This window comes from Monodelphis domestica, chromosome 3 (assembly GCF_027887165.1).
Source record: "Monodelphis domestica isolate mMonDom1 chromosome 3, mMonDom1.pri, whole genome shotgun sequence".
Classification (NCBI taxonomy): Eukaryota; Metazoa; Chordata; class Mammalia; order Didelphimorphia; family Didelphidae; genus Monodelphis; species Monodelphis domestica.
The window spans coordinates 478,412,566-478,437,200 of record NC_077229.1 but is presented as its reverse complement, the minus strand read 5'-3'; the positions used below and the strand labels follow the sequence as shown (position 1 = coordinate 478,437,200).

Below are 24,635 nucleotides of genomic sequence, written 5' to 3'. Positions count from 1 at the left end.
CCGATCCAAACCCTAAATGCAGATCTAAGGGTACCTTCTTTAGGAAGCCTTTACTCTGCATGTAGGTTACTTTGTATATATTTATTTACATATTGTCTTCCTCCATCAGATTTTAAGTTATTTGAGGGTGGGGGCTCTTTTTAGCCTTCTTTTGTATGCACAGTACCTGGATAATAGTAGGTAAATAATAAATATTGATTGATTGATTGATGTTCTGCTCTCCAACAGGTTCCATAAATCTGGAATGCTATGTTTGGATTTGGATGTTACTAGAAGAAGAGTAATGGCAAGATTTGCATTCCTCTGGAAATTATAAAATAAGGTCATGGACTGGAGTCTTGAATTAAAAAGCACTGCTTCTTCCCATACTGGGAATTCAAGCAGTCAATTTGTGAAATGAAGCACACCCTGTTTTATATTTACACATAAAGTTTCAATTCCTCTTGGGCCTGTTAACAGTAGGGCTTCTTATCAAAGTTTTTAAAATGGTGCCAAACCTTTTACAAATACAAGTACTTCATATCAACAGAAACCTTGAGATCAAAGATTATGCTACATTTACAATAAATGTCTGTATACTCAAAAAGAACTCAAACCAAATTTGTTATAAGTTTGTGGATTTTCTTGGCAAGGATACTGGAGTGATTTGTCCTTATGTTCTCCAGCTCATTTGACAGATGAGGAAACTAAGGCCCTTACACACTTAGTGAGTGAAGCCACATTTGAACTCAGAAAGATGAATCTTCCAGACTTCAGGACCAGCATTCTATCCACTGTACACAAGTTGCCCAAGATCAATGAATCATCAACGCCAGACAGTTTTATCAGATCTGGGTCTAGTGATCATGTCATCACCTTTCAAAAGGTCATACCTATGCTTTTTGTGGACAGTTCTTTTTTAGCATATACATTTTAATCTTCTTCCATGTTCAAAAAAATAAACAAACAGCATAATTTATTATCCCAGAGAAAAAGTCAAAGCCAGAATTTTTATTTCAAGCCATGTTTTTGGTCTCAATTTCCAATGATCATATTTTATTCAGGGTCAATTTTACATATCCTTCAGGACTAGACTTTCTGACTTTTGGAACATGATAATAATAATTTATTTTTTTAATTCAATAAATATATATAAGTTGAGATTTGCGGTAAAATGAAGGCAAACTGAACTTTTTTGGGGAAGACAGCATATAGAAACATTGTAGGCCAAGAGTTCTTAGTCTGGGGTGCCTGAATAGATTTCAGGGAGTTTATAAAACTTAGAAAAAAACTTAAATTTTTATTTTCATCAACCTCTAACTAAAATTCACAATCCATTTAAATTATTTAAAGATATAATTCTGAGAAAGGATCCATGGATTTACTTGGCTTGCTTCAGGAGTCCATGATTAAAAAAAAAAAAAAAGCTTAAGAACCCGTGGTATAGACCAAGTATTGGTTCATCATTTAGGTGAATGAAGAATCTTTATGTTCAAATATATTCCATTTGGACACAAAAATTTTAAACTAAAATTATATCCTTTTTTCTGTTGTTAATTTTAATCATCAATTGACTTAAGCTAAGGCATTCTCCTCTGGGACTCTGAATGGGATTTGGAGAAAATCCAATAAGCACATTGGTTTATTTTTCCCCCCTCCCTAAGCACTTGGTTTTCCTTTAAGTATATCATCCTCATTGCAAAGTAATTCAATTTGTCCTTCACTGACAGGGATAGGGGATGGGTTCTGGGGCATGGGAGGGAGAGTGGCTCCTGGTTTTTTCATGGGTTTTTCTTAGGACTCTTTCTTTCAATTTCTTTTTTTAAATGACCATAACTTACCTACTTTATTTTACCCACTGAAAATACTCACTTTAAGCTAAGTTACCTGAAAAGAGTGTACCTGAGGGCAGCTATGTGGCTCTAGGGATGGAGAGCCATAGCTAGAGACAGGCAATCTTGGGATCACATCTGACACTTCCTTTCTGTGTGACCCTGTAAAAGACACTTAACCCCCATTGCCTCGCCCTTACCACTCTCTGCCTTGTAACCATACACAGTATTAATTCTAAGACAGGAGGTAAAGGTTTAAAAAAATAAGTATACCAGCTTTCCTGCCTCGTTTTTTTTTCATGTCTCAATACCCATCTCTCATGCGATTAAAAAGGATACACAAAACCCCATTACTTTGCACTAACCTCAGATGTTTCAGCTTTTTTCTTTTCCTCTGCCTTGGAAGGTATTCGACTGCTTTTTTCATAAACATGCTGTAAAGAGAAAAATGAAAAATTGCATTTCCTTAACTACTACGTAACTAGATAGTACTTCTTTCTCATTTACGTATAGTATGTATATCTGAAGATACTAAGACAAAACCAAAAACAATCTATTTTTTCACCCAAGAAAGTTTTATGGATGCTTAGGCACATGGATCCCTCATAGCCATCCTATATAACTAGCAGGTTATAACAACAACAACAATATGGAAAGTACAGCCATAAATTTGAGATCTAAAGATTCATGCTATAATTAATCAAATATAGATTGGACTGGATGGCCATCTTGGCATCCTGTCTCCAGTCAGGTGTGTCATGGAATTATAAAGCCTTTTAAATTGTCACTACCTGAGACATATGATGAACCCAAGAGATGGAATCTCCAAGGGCTAAATTTACCCTAAAGCTACACTGAGGTAACAATCAGTGCTGACTCAGAGGGGAGAATTTGCTGCTACCTGATTCATCATTCCCACTTCCTGTAGATTGAACACTCCTGGAGCTCTTTTATCTAAAGACTGGATCCTAGAGGGCAGGTTACACCCTAGGATGGCAAGGCTGTACTTGTTTTGTTATGCTGTTAAATTCCATTATATTAAAAGACTGAATTAGTCAAACCCATGGAGCTTTCTAAATTAGGACAATGGGAACATATGTAAGTTTTTACATAGTAAACAAATAGTTATTCAGTGCATTTGGTCATTGATAGGGATGCTCTGGTCCTAAATACTATTTTTTATAAGCTGAAACAGCAGGACATAAGTGTCATGCTCATAAAACTTATTGCATAAAGGGAAATTTTAAAGAGTTCTTGCAGAGGAAAACCACTTTTTGCCTTATGTTCATGTTTAGAATCTCCCAATTCCTGATTGGAAATAAGCATACTAGATGTGAGAAAAATCCAATTGAATTCATGCAAACATTTCTGTTAAGCATCAAGGTTAAGCATCTTTGATGTGTCAGCACTGAGTCTATAAAAATTAACAAAGAAAATTACACATTTTCCTCAAAGAGTTTTAAGTTTTCCTGACTAAGACCAAACATGGTACTGAATTCTTATTTCCTTCTATTTGAGAAAGAAACAAAGAAGCCATCATTTTATGATCTTTTATTTCTGCTAAAGCCCAATTGTTACACTTTGTCACGGTTTGGAAGAGACAAATACTATTACATTAGACTATATGCTCTGCTAAAGTCCAAGTAACCTGGAAAACCTTTGGGTCTGGATCTAGTGATGGATCTCTGCATCTGTTTTGTCTCATTAAGTTCAGATAGAGTCATTACTAGCTAGGTAAGTCTCAGGGTGGTGAAAAATTCAGCCATAATAACTCTGGAAGACCAGAAGGGTCATAATCTGTACCGGTGAAGAGAATATCCACACTGATGATTACTAAGTCTCTGAACTCTGAAGTGTCTCTCTCTACCAGTTTGGGTAAGATTTTCTCTGAAGATAATTTTACTCATGAACTGGAATAGATGGACACAGAATGGAAGAATTTTCTTTCAAATCAAGAGAAACACTACTCAAAATATGGCAGATCCCTGACTCTGCTCCAGAACACATTGTCAATGATGTTCTGTAAACAACTACTTTCATGAAAGAAAATTCTTCCCACAAAAATAGTCATGGTTAGAACCCACAGAAACTTGGCTCTGCTGCCTGAAGGCAACAAAGACTTGCTAATCAAATTAACTATTGTGCTTATTTTTGAGATATTTTAGTAACACACTAAAAATATTTGTGTAGATGAGTGTGTATGTGTGTATCTGTATCTAAGGGCAATCAATATGGGTTAATTTATAGTTTTAAAATATTGCTTTTCTAAATTAACAGGCAGAAATGGTTATAAATGGATTACTAGAATCCAAGGAATTACTTATATATAAATCAGATGGCCCTTCAACCCCTCTGCTTATGCCTTATCCCATCTTCTCCTGTCTTCTCTAGTGCTTTGTTCCTTTAATCACCCTCTCTCACTCTCCTCTCCCACCCCTTTGTCTGTCTGTCTGCCTCTCTCTTTCATTTCATCTTCTTACCCACTAACTCCTTCCTTACTACCCACACATTCCTAACTATCCCATCCCAAGATATTATCCTATGTCTTCCCTCTCTTTCACAACCAAACTTCTATTTGTTCTTTCCCTCCTTATGACTCACTCAATTCTCTACTCCTCTTACAATATAGCTCATATCTCTGTCACAACAAATTGCTCTCTCCAGATTGTGAAGAATTTATTTGCACCTAAATCCTATGGCTTTTATTCAGTTCTCATCTTTCTTGATGTCTCTAAAGCATCTGCCACCATTAATAACCCACCTCCTCCTTCTGGATTGTTTCTTCTCTCTGAATTTCCCTGCTGTGGTTCTTATCTGCCCCATCTGATTTTTGTGTCTTCATCTCCTTTGAAGGATGACTTTTAGGGCCTGTTTCCTATTTATGAGTGTGCCCCAAGGCTTTGTCTTAGATCCTCCTTAACTCCTCTCTCTCTTGTTGATATTATCAGTTCCCATGGAATCAGCTACCATCTTTGGGCAGATAGTTCTCAAATCTACATATCCAGCCCTTTACCTTCAACTGCTTGCTGTACAACTCTGCTTGGATATTTGATAGGCAGTTCAAACTCAGTATGTTCAATATAGAACTTATTCTCTTTTCAACTAATCCTATCTCTTCTCTTAACTTTCCTATTTCTATTCAGGATAGCTCAATATTCACCAAGGTTCACAAACTTGGAGTCATCCTTGACTGTACTTTGTCACTCCCCACCTTCATTCATTTCCTTTTTTGTTGATTCTATCTCCTCAATATCTTCCATGTCTTACCCCTTCTCTTTACTCACACAGCTACCCTAGGCCAGAGTTTCAACATGACCCATCTGGACTACTACAACAGTCTTTCATTTGAATGATATGCATCTAGTCTCTCTCCATTCCAGGCCTCCAGAACTGCCAAAATGATATTCCTAACACAAGTCTGACTAATCATTTACTTGCTTAAGAAGTTTCACTAGTTCCCTGTTATCTCTAAGATAAAATATAAACTTCTGTTTAGTATTTAAATCCATTTGCAACCTGATTTTCAGCTCATTGATTTAGGCTGATTATATATAAACTCCTAATACATTCTATACTCCAGCTATGTTGCTCTACATGCTGTTTCCCATACATAACATTCCATTTTCTTTCTTCCATGACTTTGCGCAGGTTGTACTCAATACCTGGAATGACTTTCTTTTCTGAAACCTTGGTTACTTTCAAGGCTTGGCTCAAGTGTCATCTCCTTCAAAAGGTACTTCCTAATTCTCCAGTTAGTCCTCCCCGCCTCTATCACTGTGCATTTATTTTGTACATATCTTACATTTATCCACACATTTCTGAATATTATTTTGTTTCCTACTCCTCTAATGTAAGCTCTTATCTCACTTCTGAATTCATCTTTCTAGAGTCCAGCACGTCATTTGGCACATGTAATCATTTAATAAGTGCTTGTTGATATACTTGGACATCTGAAGGTATTTTTTTGAGGGAACAGACTGACAGAATTAGACAAATAGAAATTAAATTAAGTTTTTTCCCCAGTGTAGACAGATTTGCAATCATGTCTACTATCCCACATTTTTCTAATTTGAAGTATTGACAGTGGCCTAGTTTAATGAATTAATAGTAATCATTAAAACCATACATTGAGTATCAATATTTTTAAATCTAGAAGTAGAGTCTCTTAATTCGTATAGTTGTAGTCTAGCCAGTGTTTCAACATAGATTCTATATGAGTCTTCCCATCTTAAAAGAATAAGGATAAATCTATTACCTATAGATTAGTTGATAATATCGACTTATCCCAACACTTTGGGGGAGAAATATCTGATGAGTATCAAAGATGGAGGCAATTCCAAATGTATACAGTACATCTTTTCATTTTTTTGTCTTAAAAACATTTTTTTTAAACCCTTACCTTCCGTCTTGGAGTCAATACTATGTATTGGTTCCAAGGCAGAAGAGTGGTAAGGGCTAGGCAATGGGAGTCAAGTGACTTGCCCAAGGTCACACAGCTGGGAAGTGTCTGAGGCCAGATTTGAACCTAGGACCTCCCGTCTCTAGGCCTAGCTCTCAATCCACTGAGCCACCCAGCTGCCCCCTTAAAAAACATTTTTAATAGGAAATTTCCTCCTAAGTTTTCCAAAGATATGTGATCCAAATTGTTTCCCTCTCTTCTTCCCTCCTCCGTCCCAGAACTGGCAAGCTATTCAGCCTGGGTAATACATTTATTATCAAATAAAATATATTTCCATATTATTCAGTTTTAAGTGAATATTCATGTAAAACCCAAACCCCATCATATACCCAAATAAACAAGGGATAAATCATGTTTTCATCTGGATTTCTACTCCATCAGTTCTTTCTCTGGAGGTAGATAGCATTCTTTTTCATAAGTCCTTCAGAATTGCAGGACATATTTTTAAAAGGGATGGGTACCAACTGCTCTTTTCATATCTATACTGCATTAAATATATATATATACATATTTATGTGTATAACAAACAAGAATATTGAAAGTTATCATAGTTCTTAGTGTAAACCTCACTCTTTAAACCTCCCTCCCTGCCAAGCTTTAAGTTTCAAGCTTCAAAGGTCCTTGCACAAAGACTAGGAATAGTATATCTTTGTCAGAAAAGAGAATCTTGAGATCTAAGAGAGAGAATTTCTTCCCTGAATAAACTCTTAGCTTTGAAAAAAAACAAAACTAAAGAGATATTTCCTAATAAAACGAAATTTAACTCATGCTAAGGAACAGGTATCCTCAGAAGGATCTTAAGAAACTTTGTCATTCTGGGGGAGATGAATGGTAGAACTGTGCTTCTATTGTTGAGGAGAATACAATAGTTAATGATTAGAGGTGACTCTGGCTCTGATTATCTTATGGTAACACACTGTTGAAATATTTAAGTATGTCTTTATATTGTTACGTTATTACTCAGTGGTGTGTCCAGTAAAATTGGTGGAATTAGGCAGTTTGAGAAATAGCTTATGGGAAAAGAAGTCTCTTCATTTAATTTCACAATTAAAATGGGAGTAGTGAGCTAACTGATTAAAGTGATTAATTCATATAAGTATGAATTTATGAGAAAATACTAAAGCACATCTATCAACTTTCTGAGAATCCAAGATCTGGTTGAGCTTGGTAATGAGTTCATTAGCAGTCTGAAGGGAGAAGGTTAGTGAAGTCACTACAGTGCATGGTACATCACATCCAATGCAAGCTACACATGTGGGTTTTGTCTCTAAATCTGCTATTCTAGAATAGCAAAAGATATGAATAACCTAACTAGCCTGATTCTGTTCTAGTTGTAGAGAGTCCAATGTACCAGAAATACCATTGAAAAATATATTTATGAAGTGCTTAGCACAGTTCATGGCACATACTCGGCACTATATACATGCTTACTTGTTTTCCTTTTCCAGAACAACTTAGCTAGATGGCACAGTGGAATAGAGTTCCAGCTCTGAAGACAGGAACACTCATCTTTCTGAGTTCAAATCTGACCTCAGACACTTACTAGCTGTGTGACTCTGGGCAAGTCATTTAACTCTGTTTACTTCTAAGTGTCCTCATCTGTAAAATGAGATGAAGAAGGAAACGGAAAATTATCCCAGTATCTTTGCCAAGAAAACGTCAAGTACAGCCAATGAAGAGTTGGATATGGCTTAAATGACCAAACAACAAAACAACTTGGTGAGAAGCGTTGTGTACTGGTTCCCCATCACTGGACCACAACTAATCTATTTTTTATAAGCAAAGCAAGAGGATGGAGTTAAGCAAAATTACTTTCTGACTTAATTTTTAGCTTTATAAAGGTAGCATTTCAATACTCCTTGTTATGCAATGAGGGAGAGATTTTGGCTCCTCAAATCATACCAGCTCTCCTGATAATCCTTTCAAAAATAGCTCACATTTATATAACACTTTGAACTTGGGAACAGCCACCCTGTAAGACGGATAGTAGAATGTGTGCTATTTCCATTCTATAAAAAAAGAAAATGAGGCTCAGAAAGGTTGTGAGCACCATGATTCAAACCTAGGTCTCCCCTGACTCCAAATCCAATGGGCTCCTTCGCAGGTTCATCTGCCATATATTGTTGTTCATTGTTTTCAGTTGTCCCATTCTTTATGACCTTACTTGGAGTTTTCTTGGCAAAGATGCTGGAATGATTTGCCATTTCCTGCTGCAGCTCATTTTACAGATGAGGAAACTGAGGCAAACAGGGCTAAGTTATTTGCCAAGGGTCACACAGCTAGTAAGTGTCTAAGGCTGGCTCAGAAAGATGAATCTTACTGATTTCAGTGCCAGAACTCTATCCATCCACACTATCTATACCACCTAACTGCCCATCATCAGTTTTGCACTATTCCTAAATGTGGGATGCCCCTGGGGCCCATCTTCTTCTCTCCTTATAATCTTTCCTGGGGATCTCATCAACTTTCAACCATTTAATTTTGTAGACAATTGTCAGATCAACATATTTGGTCCTCATCTCTCCTGAACTATATATATAGTTTAGTATCTATAACTGCTTACTGTGAATCTCCACCTAAATGTCCCAAAGCCATCTTGTCAAAACAGATTTCAATATCTTTCTCACTAAAGATACCCCTCCTCCTGATTTTCCTAATTCTGTTGAGAATACCACCATTTCCCCAGTCACCTGGGTTTCCAAAATAGGTGTCATCCTTAAGTCTTCACTCTCATTCAACTTCTGAATTAAATAATTTGTGAAGTGTTGTTGATGCCATCACCTCAACATAACCTTCATCCATCCCCTTCTCTCTTCTCATACACAACCACTTTAACTGATTCAGTCAATAGTTAGATAGCATTTATTTAAGTACCTACTATGTGCCAGAAACTGTGCTAAACCCTAGACTCAAATGATTCAGATCTTTATCTCCTATTACCCTAGATTAACTGTATAATCTTCATTGGTCTCCACACTTCCAGTTTCTTCACTCTCCAATTAATTCTCCACCCAGTTGCTGGTCTGACATTCCTAAAGTGTTGTTGGGCTGATTCACTCCTCACTGCAAGATACTCCAATGGTTTTCTTTTTCTTCCCTCTAGGTTAAAATACAAACTTTTCTCTTTGGTCTTTTCACAGTTTGGTTATAGTCTATCTTTCACAGATATTTTATGACCCACTTGTGATCCCTATATACGATATTTTACCTTCCACTTCTGTCTTTTTGACCAGCCTGTTCTCCCTGTCTGGAATACATTCTCTCCTCACCTCCCTATTCTGCATTCTCTAATTCCCTTCCAGTCTCAGCTCAAATGCTAAATCCTACAATCAGCCCTTCCCCTCCCTACCTTGTTAGTGCTTACCTCTTTCAAATCACTGTTTATTTTGCATATATCTTGCATTTATTATCTGTGAACTTGTATTCTTCTAATAGAATGTAAGCCCTTCAAGGACAAGAGCAGTGGCCCTTTTGTAGTTTTATCCCTGCTGCCCATTATAGCACTTAGAACATAGTAGACTGATAATAAGTTGTTTTTTAATTAGTTAATTCCCTATTATCTATAAACCAACATTTTGGCCTTTTGGAAAGCATACTAGACTTGAAGCCCAAAGATACTGGTTTGAGTTCTGCCTCTGTTACTTCCTTATGACCTTGCACTTTTTCTTTTTCCTTGGTAAGGGACAACACCATGAAAAAAGAGTTGGCTTCAGAGTCAAGAAGACCTGGGCCCTAGGGAAAGTCACATAGACAACTCTCTAAAGCTATAACTTTCAGAATAAATGCCAATCTACATCAGAGGAAGGAGTTTCTACACTAATTAAATTGCAGGTAATTTTAAATAACAAATTAGGTTTCTTATTTGTAAAATGAAGATGTTAATAATTGCACTAATTCCTTTACAAGGTTATTGATATATCTGTGTAAAGAACTTTGTTGTAGAAACAGTCTGGTGTAATGAGTAGATTTCTGAGTTTGATGTCAGAAACACTTGGGTTCAAATCCTGCATCTGCCACTTACCAGATGTGTCATCCCTGGCAAGTCAATTAACCTGAGTACTCTGGCCACCTATGACATCACAGATCCAACTCACATATGTATAATAAACTTTGTTATATCACAATATAGATGCAAGCTATTATTAGTCTGTCTTAGTCTTTGCTTTTTGTCTTTACCACAAAGTAGCACTTATCCTATCTTGCTATTAATTGTTTCACTTGTGTCTTGGCTCTCCACCTAGACTATAAAGTTATGATTGGGTCTATGCCTTAGGCACATATTGTTCTCCTGTGGTCTCTAGAATAGTGCTAGAGACTCAAAAATAAAGCCTTAATTCAATGAATGATTAATGTTTCCATAAACTAAACACATTTGTAAAGTAGGTTGTGTGTGGCCCTATCCTCTTAGGCCAATACATCAGGGTGAGAGTTTGAATATCTGCCCTGAGAAAATAAGACCTGATTTAACTGGGTTGGAGAATAATAGTATTGCTGAACCACCACACCGCCAAATCCCTTGAAAATCTATTATCATCTTTATTCTACTTAACAGAAACTCGATGCTCACACAATCCCAAATCACAGCACATCAGTAGAAAGGAAAGGGGTGAAATTGAGACATCCCCTATTCTCACTATGAAACAACATCCCTTCTTCCCTGATCACTTATCTGATTCATCATTTCAGGACTTTAGAGAGCAAATGTGACAGTTAACTAAAAGCTCACTCCAACAAGCCAGGTATCTTATATATTATGATTTCATATTTTATAATTATTAGTCCACGTTAAGTAGAGTGACCTTACCATTATTCCATTTTATAGATGAAAGAATCATGTGAAAGGCAATTTCACAAAGAATATTATTAGTATATCAGAGAATGCTAAACTTTAATGCCTCTCATGAGGCCGAGTCTCTAGGCATCTGGGTAAATTTTTGTACAGGTGATGGTGGAGAAACCCCAAGGAGAAAGGCTGTAAGGTCAGACATATTAAAAAAACAAAGACAAAACAGGAATCCTATGACTATGAAGAATCACTATTTCATCACAGTATACATATTTAGGTATCTCCATCTAAAAAATAGGGATAAAACACATGAACCAAATCTCATGAATAACAAGAATGTCTTAAAATGCTTGAGTGATATAAGTCAGATAGTAACTATTCAATCAATATATAGATTGATACCTCTATGTATTATCCATATGGTTCTTTGAAAAATCATAGATTTTTCTAAAATTGAGTTTTAGGCCTCACAAAGCCACTAACTTATTGTTTAACACAGGGCTATTCTACTTCTGTTGGCCTCAGTTTCCTCATCTGCAAAAGGAAAGAGGAGCATATGTGCTCACTGTTCAATTCTAATATTCCATTTTTCTAATGGTGTCTACTATGCTGTAGTATGAAACAATTTTTAGATGGAAAAGAACATCATAATGTAAGATGACCACCTACCTCTATTAAGATTATGAGATAAGCCAATCATATCCATTAGTCAAAATATGGAGTACTAAAAAAGCATATTGGATTTGTGATAAAAGGACTTGAAATTCAAGGCCCATTTCTGGCACTTAATAGTCAAATGATCTATTTAACCTCTCTGACTATAGGACTCCCCGTTTTAAAGATATTAAACTTAGGTTCACTGAACACAAAGGGAACTTCTTGCTAAAATGAAAAGGAATGCTGTTTTGGGGTTCAGTGTGATCCAGAATGGAGCTTATATCCCATTCTTTCCATTTTTTTCCTAAAAGAAAGCACCAAATAATATAGTAGAAACTATACTTACAGTTACATCCAATTTTGGTTTTAATTTCTCCTAAATCATGTGTAATCTAACAAAAGCTTAAATCAGGGTTTTTTTTGGGGGGTGGGGGGTAATTAATATAGGCAGAAGGGAAAAGCAGTGAGATTTTCTACCATTATGGAATTGGGCCTTTTTTGTGTGTGTCTCTTAGGACAGTGTTAAGCACACAGCAAATGTTTAATAAAATTCTCTTAATAATAATGGCAAAGATTCACTTTAATAGTCCTTTACTTTCTCTTAAGTATTTTGACTTACTAATTAGCTGAATGAAGCTCTAATTGTAAAAAAACAAATGTTTCCATAGAACTTCAGAAAACTTTTCCCACTCTTTCATGATCAATGCTAATGATTTAGAGCAAGCTATAAACAATGTTGATTGGATTTTTAAATTAGAATGCTCTTTGTTTCATTATTTTAATTGTTATAAAACCTTCAGGGTAAGTATCACGTTCATAAAATCCCACATTTGTGGAATTTTAATAGACTACTTTGAAAAAAAAATGCCAACATAGAGCAGGTGTAAAAGTCTCTAGTGAGGTTTGGTACAAGAATTGTCTTCCTTTGAACAAAGCTATTGAGAATCAGCAGGTAAAGGTGAAGAACTACATGGTCCTTTAAAAGGAAACTGCATATGATAATTGATGTTGAAGGATATGTGCAAAGAAATTAAATTAACAATACAATAAGGATGCAACTTCTAATCGATTTTAAAAATTCATTTGTGAACAGGGATGTCCCTATATTATTCCTTAGCAGCTAAAATGGGAAAACTGTGTTCTGATGCTTCATCCTCTTGGCATCCATCCCAATGTCTACATGCTCCATTTGTTTAGCCTAAATATCTAGAGAGCCTGTAATTTTAAATTTCTTTATCTTCAGGTTTACTGAAGCCAGACTGTGCTGCCATAGAGTGCTTGCAACACTCCTACCAGACTGGCTGTCCAGTTCCAAATGACTGTGTGCTGATAATGCTGTCACTGGAACCGAAGTATCTAATTAGGTCCATTAAACACCTTTAATTAACTTACTATAATCAATGCAACTCATGAGTTTGGAGGATGATTATAGGTATAAACTAAATTTAAACCATTCTATGCATTATCACTACAAAGTAAATGTAATTTAATGTTTGCATTCTCAATAGTTTTCCATCCCCAAATTAGAGTTTTCATAATGTATGGCTGACCTAACTTCTAATTTTGTTGATATTATAGTTAGTAGAAATTGGAGATCCAGTTTAATCTTGAGCAGTTTCACTTTATAGCTCGTACTCCCTATATACAAACACACCTTAGATATGCATTCTATGATTTTATCTTATTTATTCTGATTTGTAAAGTTGTACTACTCAAATTCTTTTCCAGAATTTTATAAAACATTTTCTCTTATGAAAGAACTCGATCTCTAACAGGTGTCAAGAGGGAAAAAAAATGAAAAGTTTGCTGTTTCCGCAGAGTACTCTAGCTACTGTAACTAATTTAAAGAGATTCTAAGTAGCATGAGTTATACAGAACAGTCCCCAAATCGAATCCAATGGTAGGTTTTGCAAAAGGACTAGTCAGAGTTCTAAACTTAACAAGGATTTTTAGGAGAAATTTAAACTAGTTTCATCATATTACTCCTGCATAATATACCTGGAAAATCAAAAAACATGGTGGAGGTGGGGGGAAGAAGCAAAGTATATTAACTCTGGCTCTGCCATAGCTATACAATGGTATACTTATGTAAAGACCATTTATTCAAACATAGCCTTAGATAAGTTTTATCCAAATTTCTACCAACTATATTTAAGAGGCTATTATACTGACAAACAAATATGGAATAGAAAGTATTCACCATGAGAAATCACAAGTCATACATATCACCAGTTTCTTGAACTGCCTATCACAAGCCAAGGTGATATAGTTCTTTTAAGACTGTCAACAAAATTTGAATCAAGCTGACCATTTTGTGCCAACACTTAAAAACTACATAACAAAGCATTAAATCACAGTTCCTGGTTCCACAACTTTGCAAGCATCAACTTGATTATTTTCTTTATTAGCTGGACAGATATTCCTGTGTATTAAAGAAATGGATAACTTTTATCTCTTCCTGCACACAAATTATTTCACATGGAAGTCATCTGGATTTACTATTTTTTTTTTTTAAGATGTAGTCCTGGATTCCTGGATGCTTCGCTTTGCTTAAATCAAAGTACACAAGAGTTTTTCGTTTTGTTTTCATTGTCATATATCTAAGATCTGGTGAATTCCCACCTTCTCGCAAACTAGGAATTTCCAGGCTTGTAAGGGGAATTCTTCCAACTCTAGCCGGGTCCATTCAAATAGTCAGGAGTGCAGGCAGCAGCAGTCACACATGCACACACAGAAATACATACATACACACATATATACACAGAGAGAGACATACAGGCATACCACAAGTGGGTGAGTCTTTTAGGAAGCTTAATCTTAAGTCTTTAGAAGCAGGCACACCCTTTCCCCACCCCTTCCTGGTCACTAAATGGACAAAGTCCTCTCTACAGGTTTGGGAGAACAAAGTAAATACACTTGTCTTTCCTGTCTCTACAAGACAAAAATCCCTTGTCATATTTACCGTCTTGTACCACCAGCTTGCAAACGCCATGATGAGCCCCAGTTAAGTCCCCTGAACCAGGTGAAGGACAGGCTAAGTGAGGAGTGGCCTGTGCGTGAAGGCGCGCCGAAATAAACTCTCCACCTGCGCCAGGTTTTAGCTGGCACCAAATTTCTGGCTGTTCCAGCAGCAGCCCAGTGGGAGGGCACAGGGCTGGGCTGGGCCCAACATGGCCCCACCCCCTTGACCTACCAAGCCCCGCCCCACCAGCCAGATTTGTCCTCACTTAAGAGAGTGGGGAGGATGTGTTGTTTTCAGGACAGCCACGCCCTAAAGCTTTGGACTTTTTAGGGGTTGACTGGAATAGAATAGGGTTGAATTGTTCCGTTACAGTATTCTTGGCACCTTAAGAGAAGTCTTTTTTCTTTTTTCTCGGGTACCCACATTACCCTTTTCTCTGCAGCTAATTATTCCATTTGCTGCTACTGCTTCCTCTGCCAGTCACCCCTACTCGCAACCCCCAGCTACCCTGCCTGGCATGCGCCACGCCCAGAGGCTCCCCGCAGTCCAGCCGAGTCCCAAGAATCTCCTTCCAACTCCAGCCACGCCCGGCCCCCATCCTCTTGCACTCCCACCCTTTGCCCAAGAGGGTGCTCTGGCCACAACCCAGTGGGACACCATCAGAGGAAGGAATCCAGAGGTTCCAGGGCTGTGGCTGTCCCCCCTCCCCACTCTCTATCACCTCGCCTACTTCTTCTGGGTGGGATGTCTAGGCAGCCACTTACCGCTTCGGCTGCGCCAGCGGCAGCAGCCCGCTTGGGACGGGGGGAGGCTGCGGGCCTCTTGCCTTTGCCGGGCTGAGACATGGTGACAGCTGTGGATCTCCAAGTGGGTGCAGCAGTGACTGGAGGGGAAGAAGAGAGGGAGAGAAAGGAGGAAAGGGGCTGTACATGCAACGGTGAAGCAGCTTTTCCGATTAAGCCCCGGAGCCAAAGCTGGGGCCTCACCCCCAAGCAAGTCCCTCCCCTTCCTGCACCCGCTTGTTTCTGCGGCTACCCCCGCCACTGTCCTTCCTGAGGGGTCCGATGCTGCTGATCTGTTCCCTTCTTCTGCCTTTATCCAACTGTTTCCCTCCCCCAAAACTCTTTCTACTTAGTGCTCTGTATACTTTTAGAGAGGAGGGGCAGGAGGGCTGGAGGCCACTTAGGGTTTCCTTCTTTAGCTTGCCAAGACCTATCTCATAACTGTGCGGAGAGCGGGACCCGGGCGTGGCCCTCCTTTTCTCACTGTCTTCTGTAGGTATCCCCCAAATTTCTATCTTTTCTAGAATTCTACTTCAGCTTGGACTTAGAGAAAGAGTTGTCATTTGGAGCATGGACAGGGTTGGGACTGAGGAATCATAAAACGGATCATAAAAGCAAATTGGACTGTGTGGATTCTTCCCTTCCCAGGGTTTGAGAGGGTTAGGGGAGTTGAAGGATCTGCAACTAAACAAAGTGAGATGATTTTTGGTGGGGTAAAGTTGGACTGATTAAGAAGAATCCTTAAACATCAGCTTCAAACCTAATGTTGGTTAGTTCTGGGTTTTTTTCTTTGTTTCTGAGGGTGTGTGTGTGTGTGTGTGTGTGTGTGTGTGTGTGTGTGTGTGTGTGTGTGTGTGTGTGTGTGTGTGTGTGTTTAATAGTTGCATAGTTATTTGGGTGGTTTTTAAACAACACTTACTTCCTTGTTTGGGGGTTGGAAGTGAAAATAACAGGAACAGCGAGAAAAGTCTCTTTTGGAGATATTACCATCCTGAGGTGGCCACTGTTTCGTGTGCCGACTTGTTAGGCAAACCTGATGATTTTTGTGACATGTTCATTTTCAGAATCAGGATCTCTCCTTTATCTTCTGCATTATAGTCTGTGGGAGGGAAGAAAGATTTCCCCCCAACTCTAACCTCCCCCCACACACCAAGGGTACATATTAGAATTACAGATCGCTTTTATGTTGAAGTTGGGATCAGATTTTCTTTCTTTTCTTTTCTTTCTTTCTTTCTTTCTTTCTTTCTTTCTTTCTTTCTTTCTTTCTTTCTTTCTTTCTTTCTTTCTTTCTTTCTTTCTTTCTTTCTTTCTTTCTTTCTTTCTTCCTTCCTTCCTTCCTTCCTTCCTTCCTTCCTTCCTTCCTTCCTTCCTTCCTTCCTTCCTTCCTTCCTTCCTTCCTTCCTTCCTTTCTTTCTTTCTTTCTTTCTTTCTTTCTTTCTTTCTTTCTTTCTTTCTTTCTTTCTTTCTTTCTTTCTTTCTTCCTTTCTTCCTTTCTTCCTTTCTTCCTTTCTTCCTTTCTTCCTTTCTTCCTTTCTTCCTTTCTTCCTTCCTTCCTTTCTTTCTTTCTTTCTTCCTTCCTTTTTTAGTTATTGGGTCCCTTATTCCACTGCACAGATTTGGATTCGTTTTTTATGTGAGAAATTAAAACAGAACATTTTGTCATAAATCATCTCACTACCTTAAAGCTGACATCCTTTAAATGCCATAGCAACAGTGCCTGCATCTCCTCTTTGAAATAGAAGAATGAAATTTCTGGGATTATGGTTGAAAAGTCAGGAGAGGGGCAGCTATGTGACTCAGTGGCCTGGGAACAGGAAGTTCTGGATTCAAATCAGATCTCAGACACTTCCTAGCTGCGTGACTCTGGACAAGTCACTTAACTCAAATTGCCTAGGCTTTGCCACTTTTTCTGCTTTGGAACCACTAGATTCTAAGACAGAAGATAGGCATTTTAAGAAAAATAAAAAGTCATGAGAAGCTGCAGAGAGAAAACTGATTTAGGAAGTCAACAGCTCACTAAGAAGATAATGCCTGAGAAGTGAGGTTTGTCAAATGGTTGGAGAGGTTTTGGAGAATTGAGATTGAGATAAGACACCAGATATGGCAATTATAAATCAATGATAACTTTGGAAAGAGCAGTTTCAATTGAATGAGGTTGGAAGCCAGATTGCAAAGGACTTAAAAGAGAGTCTGAAAGGAGGAAGTGGAGGCACCAGTTAGTTTATAGATAGTCCTTTCAAGTATCTTGGAGATGAATTTGAGAAGACATATTGGATAATAAATAGCTAGATAGGATGCTTAGATCTTGTGGAGGTTTTTTTTAAGGATAAGAGGTAGGTAGACTCATATATTCAGTTAGGGAAAAGACTGAAGATTAGAGAGAATGGAAATAATAGTGGGGGCGATTTGGTGGAGAAGTTGGGAGGGGAGTGGATTAAGGACATGTGTGGAAGGATTTGTAAATTGAAGGGGCCAGCTCTTGATCTGAAATCAGAGTGAAGAAAAAAAATTGAGGGAGATGCTTGAGTAATAAGATGAGGAAGATGGAAGAAAGAATAGTTCTCCTGAAATGATCTAAATTTGAGGTGATGTTAAAGTTTAATGGGTGACCCTTGGTCAAAAGTGGGGTTTGAGGAGGGGTTGTGATTGTAGACTTGGGGAAAGACAGGGTTTGGAACAGCAAATCAATTAGGAAGGAATTCATTTGGCATTTGGTACCGCAGGGTGGACTCCATTGAGATCAAGTAACAAATTTGGAATGGGCTCAATCAGCATGTAGAGCTCAACTCTGTTTCATGCAGAACTCTTCAATTTTTGTTTTGCTCTTGTTTAAAGAGAAATCATCCTTGGACTGTACAGGGCTAGTGTTAATATCTAATATGAGAAGCTGATAAGAGAATTACTAGTTGTGTGACCCCAACCAAGTCATTTAACCCCGTTTCCCAGTTTCCTCATCTATAAAATGAGATGGAGAAGGAAATAGCAAACCACTCCAGTGTCTTTGTCAAGAAAACTCTACAAGGGAGTCAGATGCAAATCAAAGCATATTATCTTTAACATTAGTTTATTTGTGGTTTTATTTTGGGGTTTGGGTTTTGTATGAGTATTCTCTTATAACAATGACCAATGAAGAAGTGTGTTTTGCATGATAATACATGTATAACCCACATCGAATCATTTATAATCTCCAATAAGGGAGTAGCAGAGAGGAAGACAATTTAGATCTTATAATTTTGGAAAATGTATGTTGAAAATTATTATTACATATAATTATACATATATTGCTAAATGGGAAGAAGGATTTGTTGAGGGTAGAAGACATGATTACCAGAATTTTAGAGGACATAGATTTGGAAAAGAAAACAAATACATTAGGTAATCAGAATCCCAAAAGAGCTTGATAAGAATTTGGTCAGAATTGAAGAAGATGAAATTCAATTGGTCTAAAAGGCCTGAATTCAACTTCAGAATTTCAAGATATAGACATAGTTGGTCTGAAAAAGATGAGGAAAACTTTGGTGAATTACAAAACCCCGAGGTCCCTTCCAATTCTGAACTTCTGTAATTTTGTGAGATTGGGTTTCAAAAAATCGAGTACAGAAGCAAATCAGTTTATCCTATGGTTCCCAGCTTCCTTATCTATATAAGGAGAGAATTGGGCAAAGTGGCATTTAAAGTATATTCTGGAGGGCAGCTATGTGGCTCAGTGGATGGAGAGTCAGGTCTGGAGATGGAAGGTCCTGAGTTCAAAATAGACCTCAGTTACTTCCTAGTTGTGTGATCCTGGGCAAGTCACTTAACCTCCGTTGCTTAGCCCTTACTGCTATTCTGCCTTAGAACTAATACATGGTATTGATTGTAAGGTAGAAGATAAAGGTTTTTTAAAAAATAAAGTACATTCTGTCCTTGACAACCTATAAGGAATCTGGCCTAGATGGAGTACAAGGTTAAATTTAAGTTTTACCTTTAAAATTTGGAGAAGTAAGGTAAAATGAAATTATGGAAAGCTGAACCACTTCAGAATCCCAATCACTAAGGAACTTTCTCTAAGGCATTTTAGTAAGTCAAGCTGACAAGCATGTTTTATGTGCTTTCTATGTACCGGGATCTGTGCTCAGTGCTGGAGATATAAAGACAAAAACAGGTGGCGCTTAGGTGGCTCAGTAGCTTGAGAGCCAGGCTTAGAGATGGGAAGTCCTAGGTTCAAATCTATTCTCATACACCTTCTAACTGTGTGGTCCTGGGAGAGTCACTTAACCCCCATTGGCTAGCCCTCACCACACTTCTGCCTTGGGACCAATATGTTCTATTAATCCTAAAATGGAAGATAAGGGTTAAAAAAAGAGACAAAAACAGTTTTTGCCCTTGAAGACTCAAAATTTCATATAATATGTATATACATATACACATATAAACTATGTATAAACAAGATCCATACAGGATAATTTGTAGGTAATCATGAAGGAAAAAAATACTAACATTAAGGAATACCAAGAAAGAGTTCTTAACAGAAGGTAGAATAATTATCTGAAACTTGAAGCTAAACCAGATCACCTAAAAGGCTATTCAAGAGTGAAGGCATGATGTGACGAGGATCTGAAAACAAGTGGTGCTACCCTCTACTTGTCTTATTCTCCTTTCCCCCTTTACCATTTGCTTGATTTCATGATACTTTTTTCTTTCCTTTTTTCCTTCTTTTTTCCCATACTACTCATATTTATATTTTTTAATAAAAGTTAACTGTAGAAGATACTCTTTCAGGTATAGAAAATAAAATGATGAGAATAATTGTAGGTAGCATAACATAGTAGAAAGAGGGCTAGATTAAGCATTAAGGAAGACTTGGGTTCAAATCCCAGCTTCAATTTCATTAGCTCTGTGACCTGAGATGTCACTCAGTTTCCTCAAACTAAGATGGTACTTATGATACTTACCCCAAAGAGGCAGTTGTAGCTCAGGGGTAAAGTGCAATGGGCTTGGAGTCAAGGAGAACTGAATTTAAATCCAGCCTGAGACAGATCCTAGCTATATGACTTTGGACAAATCATTAAACCTTTCTCTGTATTTTAGGAGGCAGTTAGGTCACTCAGTGTATACAGTGTTGGACCTGGACTTAGGAAGACCCAAGTTCAAATTTGACCTCAGACACATACTAGATATGTATGTGTCATAGTCACTCAACCTCTGATTAAAGGACAAAAGGATCCACTGAATTCACCAGAGAAGGAAATGGCAAAACACTCAAGCATCCTTGCCAAGAGAATCCTATGGATAGCTAGCTATGGTCCATGGGGACATGAAGAATAGGACATAACAACAACCTACCTTATGGGGCTGCTATGAAAGAAGAACTTTGTAAATCTTTAAGCTCTTCATAAATATGTGCTAATGGACTTGGGAATGATAAGGAGTTCCCCTTCACTGGAACTCTGCAAGCAGAGGCTTCAGAACGATTTATCAGATACATTTTAGTGGGATTTTTATTTTTGTATGAGTTTACCTGGATATCTGCTGAGAGGCCTTCCAACTAAAATTCTGTGGGGTTTTACTTCTTATTTATTTATTACTATCTACTTATCTTCTATAATTTTACTTTGTGATTGATAGGAATAATGCCAGTTGTCAGATGAGACTAAATTCCAAAAGACTTTGAAAACCAGAGGAAGGAGTTTAGGACACCCCCCCCTCCTTCATTTAGGATAAAATGAAGTGAACTATGTTATACAAAAGCTTGAAATGAAATGAGGAAGAAGTCTCTGAGAGAAGAAAATTTAAAATAAAAAAGCAGAAATTGTTAAACAAAAGGATGTGTCATATAGGAAGGCAGTGTAATCTCCTTGGAAACCTCTTAAAACAAGAGAGGGGTGGCAGAAGGAGAGAGAGAGAGAGAGAGAGAGAGAGAGAGAGAGAGAGAGAGAGAGAGAGAGAGAGAGAGAGAGAGAGAGAGAGAGAGAGAGAGAGAGAGAGAGAGAGAGAGAGAGAGAGAGAGAGAGAGAGAACATTTTTGCTTAAGGAAAGGAAGATGATCTCTCAAAGTCTTTTTTGGTCTGGGGATCTTATAATTATTTCTATGGCTCTTCTATTCTGAGGACTTGCAATAACTGTAAACAATCTTACTTAATCATCCTTAATTGGTGTCTAATATTGAAGAACCACAGTCAGTCCCATGGGGTAGGGGGTCAGAGGGAGTAGTTGGAATACTATACCCAATCTTTGTGCGGTATTAAGGCTTGTGATTTGGATGAGGTTTACTCCTCTATTGAGGGAGATTAGGCATCCTTTTCTTACACTATTCATCTTGTTAAACTTTGATTGGAACCCAAAGAACAAGTTGGTTTATACTTACATCAGTGGTGTCACACTCATATAAAACTGGGGGCCACTAAAACATCTATCAGGATCCCTATGGGCTATGTATTGAACTGGAAAATCATACGTTTACACATTCTTTTTTATTAATACATCTATAAATTAAAATTAGATAATAACTACATTCTAATATGATTCAGGCTATTTGTGGAAATGGACTATTGTGGACTACATGTGATCCCCTGAGCTGTACCTAGTTTACCATTATTATAATCCTGGAGTGAAAGTCTTAGAGTTAAATAGTACCACTGGAATGAAGTCAAAGTACAAGAACACCAGGTGAGAGCTGTCTCTTCTTGCAATGGCCATAGCATTATGCCCTCCTGTTGCTATCACCCATTGGGCGAGAAAGAAGAAATGCCATGTCATACTAAAAGACCAGGAGTACCAGGTTTCCACATGGCTGAAAATAGACCTCAAAGTGCTCATGTGGTTACCTGGAATCAGGAAGGTTAAGTTTGAGCATGTTCCACGGGATGCCCTTTTTGGTGGTGTCTGACACCCTGCACCTTTGATATGCAATCCTAGTTCCACCTTCACTTTGACATGCTTTCTTCAATATGCCTTCTCTATCTACTCTAGCCCAACAATTACTTCAGTCTATCCGTTTCTATTCTTCTTTATAGAAGCAGATGAAAATAAAGTTGGGTCACAGGGAAAAATTTCTTTAAGAAGAAAGAAACCCAGAAACCCAAGAAACAGGGTCTCAGGAAGTTGAAATTCCCTTCTTTAAAGAGGCAAATTTCAATTTTTCCATATATGACAATAACCCATCTTTACAAAGCATTGGAAACTGCAAAGCACTTTATGAATATGATTTCATTTGAAATTCACAAAAAATCTTATGAAGTGGTATCATTGTTCATATCTTAGAGAGCAGAAAATTGAAGTTTGAGGATATTAAAATCACTTTCTCAGGGCCATATGGCTGGTATGTGAGGAAAAATACAGACCTAGGTCTACTTGACTCCAAGTTCACTTCTCTGTCCTCCACAAGATACCTCTTACCTGGTAAATTAACCACAAAAAATGACTGAAGTAGTGCTGGTCCTACAAAATAGCAATATAATTCTACAGGCTTTAAAAAGCTGAAAGAAATCTTAGGGATTATGTAGTCCAGGCCCCTTGTTTAATAGATAGGAAAAATGTAAAGTTTATGTAAATTTCAAATAGCAGGGACAGGCTTCAAAACCAGGTTTTTAAATTCCAATTTCATAGTTTTGTTTTTTTTTCTGGATACACAATGTTGCCTCACATATGAAGGATCTATTTGTTGTTAGTCATATTTGATTCTTTGTGATCCCGTTTGAGGTTTTCTTGGCAAAGATACTAGAGTGAGTTGTCATTTCCTTCCACAGATAAGGAAACTGAGGTAAACATGGTCAAGTGACTTGCCCAAGGCCACACAACTACTTGATGTCCAAGGCCACATTTGAACTCAGTTCTTCTTGACTTGCTAACTTCAGGCTTGGCAATCTATGCACTGTGCCACCTAGCTGCCTGTTAAAGATCTTTAGGAATTGGTAATTGTCAAAGAGAACTAGAAGGAAAAGGTTTTAAAGTGCAAAAGGAAGTCAGTCTGACTATATTTCTCAAACACAATTTTGCCACATAGACTTGATTTTTCTGGAGTTAAATCTGAACAAAGTATGTAAGGTGCAATGTGGGTTGGGTGTGGTTGTAAAAGTCTAGAATGAGTCATATTAATGACCAGTCATGACATTTGTCTATAGTTAAGAAGTTTACTGTGTTTAAATGACTTATTCATATGTCACAGCAATTTAAACAATTTTTCTGTGCAGCCTGCAAAAAACAGAGTTAGTATTGGTCCACATTAATAACCCAAGTTGGGAAAGTAAGTGAAAATCAAGAGGAGACCTGCCCACTGAGGTAGAGAATTTCTATGTGAATTTCTATATATCCTATATGTTTTGGGAGGTAGAGAGTAAAGTAGAATGAATCTTTTCATCTATCTTACATATTATCTATTTGCCTCCTTCCTATCTATCTGTCTTTCTATCTACATATATATGTGTCTTTGTATACATTATTGTAAAAGTTAAAATTAAATCTCAATATATATTTTAAGAGATTTATTATTGATCATTAGAAATCAAGGAATAAAGAAGATACAAAATAAAGACCATGTGCCCATGGCTGGTTAGCCATTTTTTAGTCAACCCCACTCACCACCATCAATGCTGATTCTACATCAGAGAGCTGGAGCCTCCAACCCTTTATTTTCTGTCTACAGGAAGTACGTAATGACAGGAAGTCAGTGGGCTCTTGGGATATGTAGTTCTTTTTTTTAGAGTAACAGATGTTCAATCATACATTATATATGGGTAGCTATGTGGTATGGTAGATAGAATGCCAGGTCAGGAGGAATCTTCTTTCTGAGTTCAAATTCAGCCTCAGATACTTCTTAGCAGGGGGATCCAGGGCAAGTCACCGAACCCTTTTAATCTCAGTTTCCTCATCTGTAAAATGAACTGGAGAAGGAAATGGAAATCCATTCCAGTATTTCTGTTAAGAAAACCCCAAATGGGACATTAATGGTGGAGTTGTGAATTGATCCAACCATTTTGGAGGGCAATTTGGAACTATGCCCAAAGGAGGCTAAAAGACTGTCTGCCCGTTGATCCAGCCATTTCACTGCTGGGTTTGTACCCTAAAGAGATAATAGGGAAAAAGATTTGCACAAGAATATTTATAGCTACGCTCTTTGTGGTGGCAAAAAATTGGAAAACGAGAAGATGCCTATCAATTGGGGAATGGCTGAACAAATTGTGGTATATTTTGGTGATGG

The 24,635-nt window shown here is 37.6% G+C and overlaps 1 protein-coding gene across 15 annotated transcripts in view; it reads right to left on the bottom strand.

Moving 5' to 3' along the window:
- The window catches only part of CAST (calpastatin), a 161,282-nt gene that overhangs the window by 127,766 nt on the left and 8,881 nt on the right, over positions 1–24,635 (bottom strand). For 8 of the 15 annotated variants that reach the window (XM_007487240.2, XM_007487245.2, XM_007487246.2 and 5 more), the window contains exons 2-3: positions 15,440–15,558; positions 2,177–2,245 (exon numbers count right to left, since the gene is read on the bottom strand). In XM_007487240.2, coding sequence (XP_007487302.1) covers positions 2,177–2,245; positions 15,440–15,558 — 188 coding nt within the window. Of the gene's footprint in view, positions 1–2,176; positions 2,246–14,675; positions 14,850–15,439; positions 15,830–24,635 lie in introns of those variants that run through there. The other 7 variants (XM_007487247.3, XM_056824684.1, XM_056824688.1 and 4 more) reach the window with 3 other exon arrangements.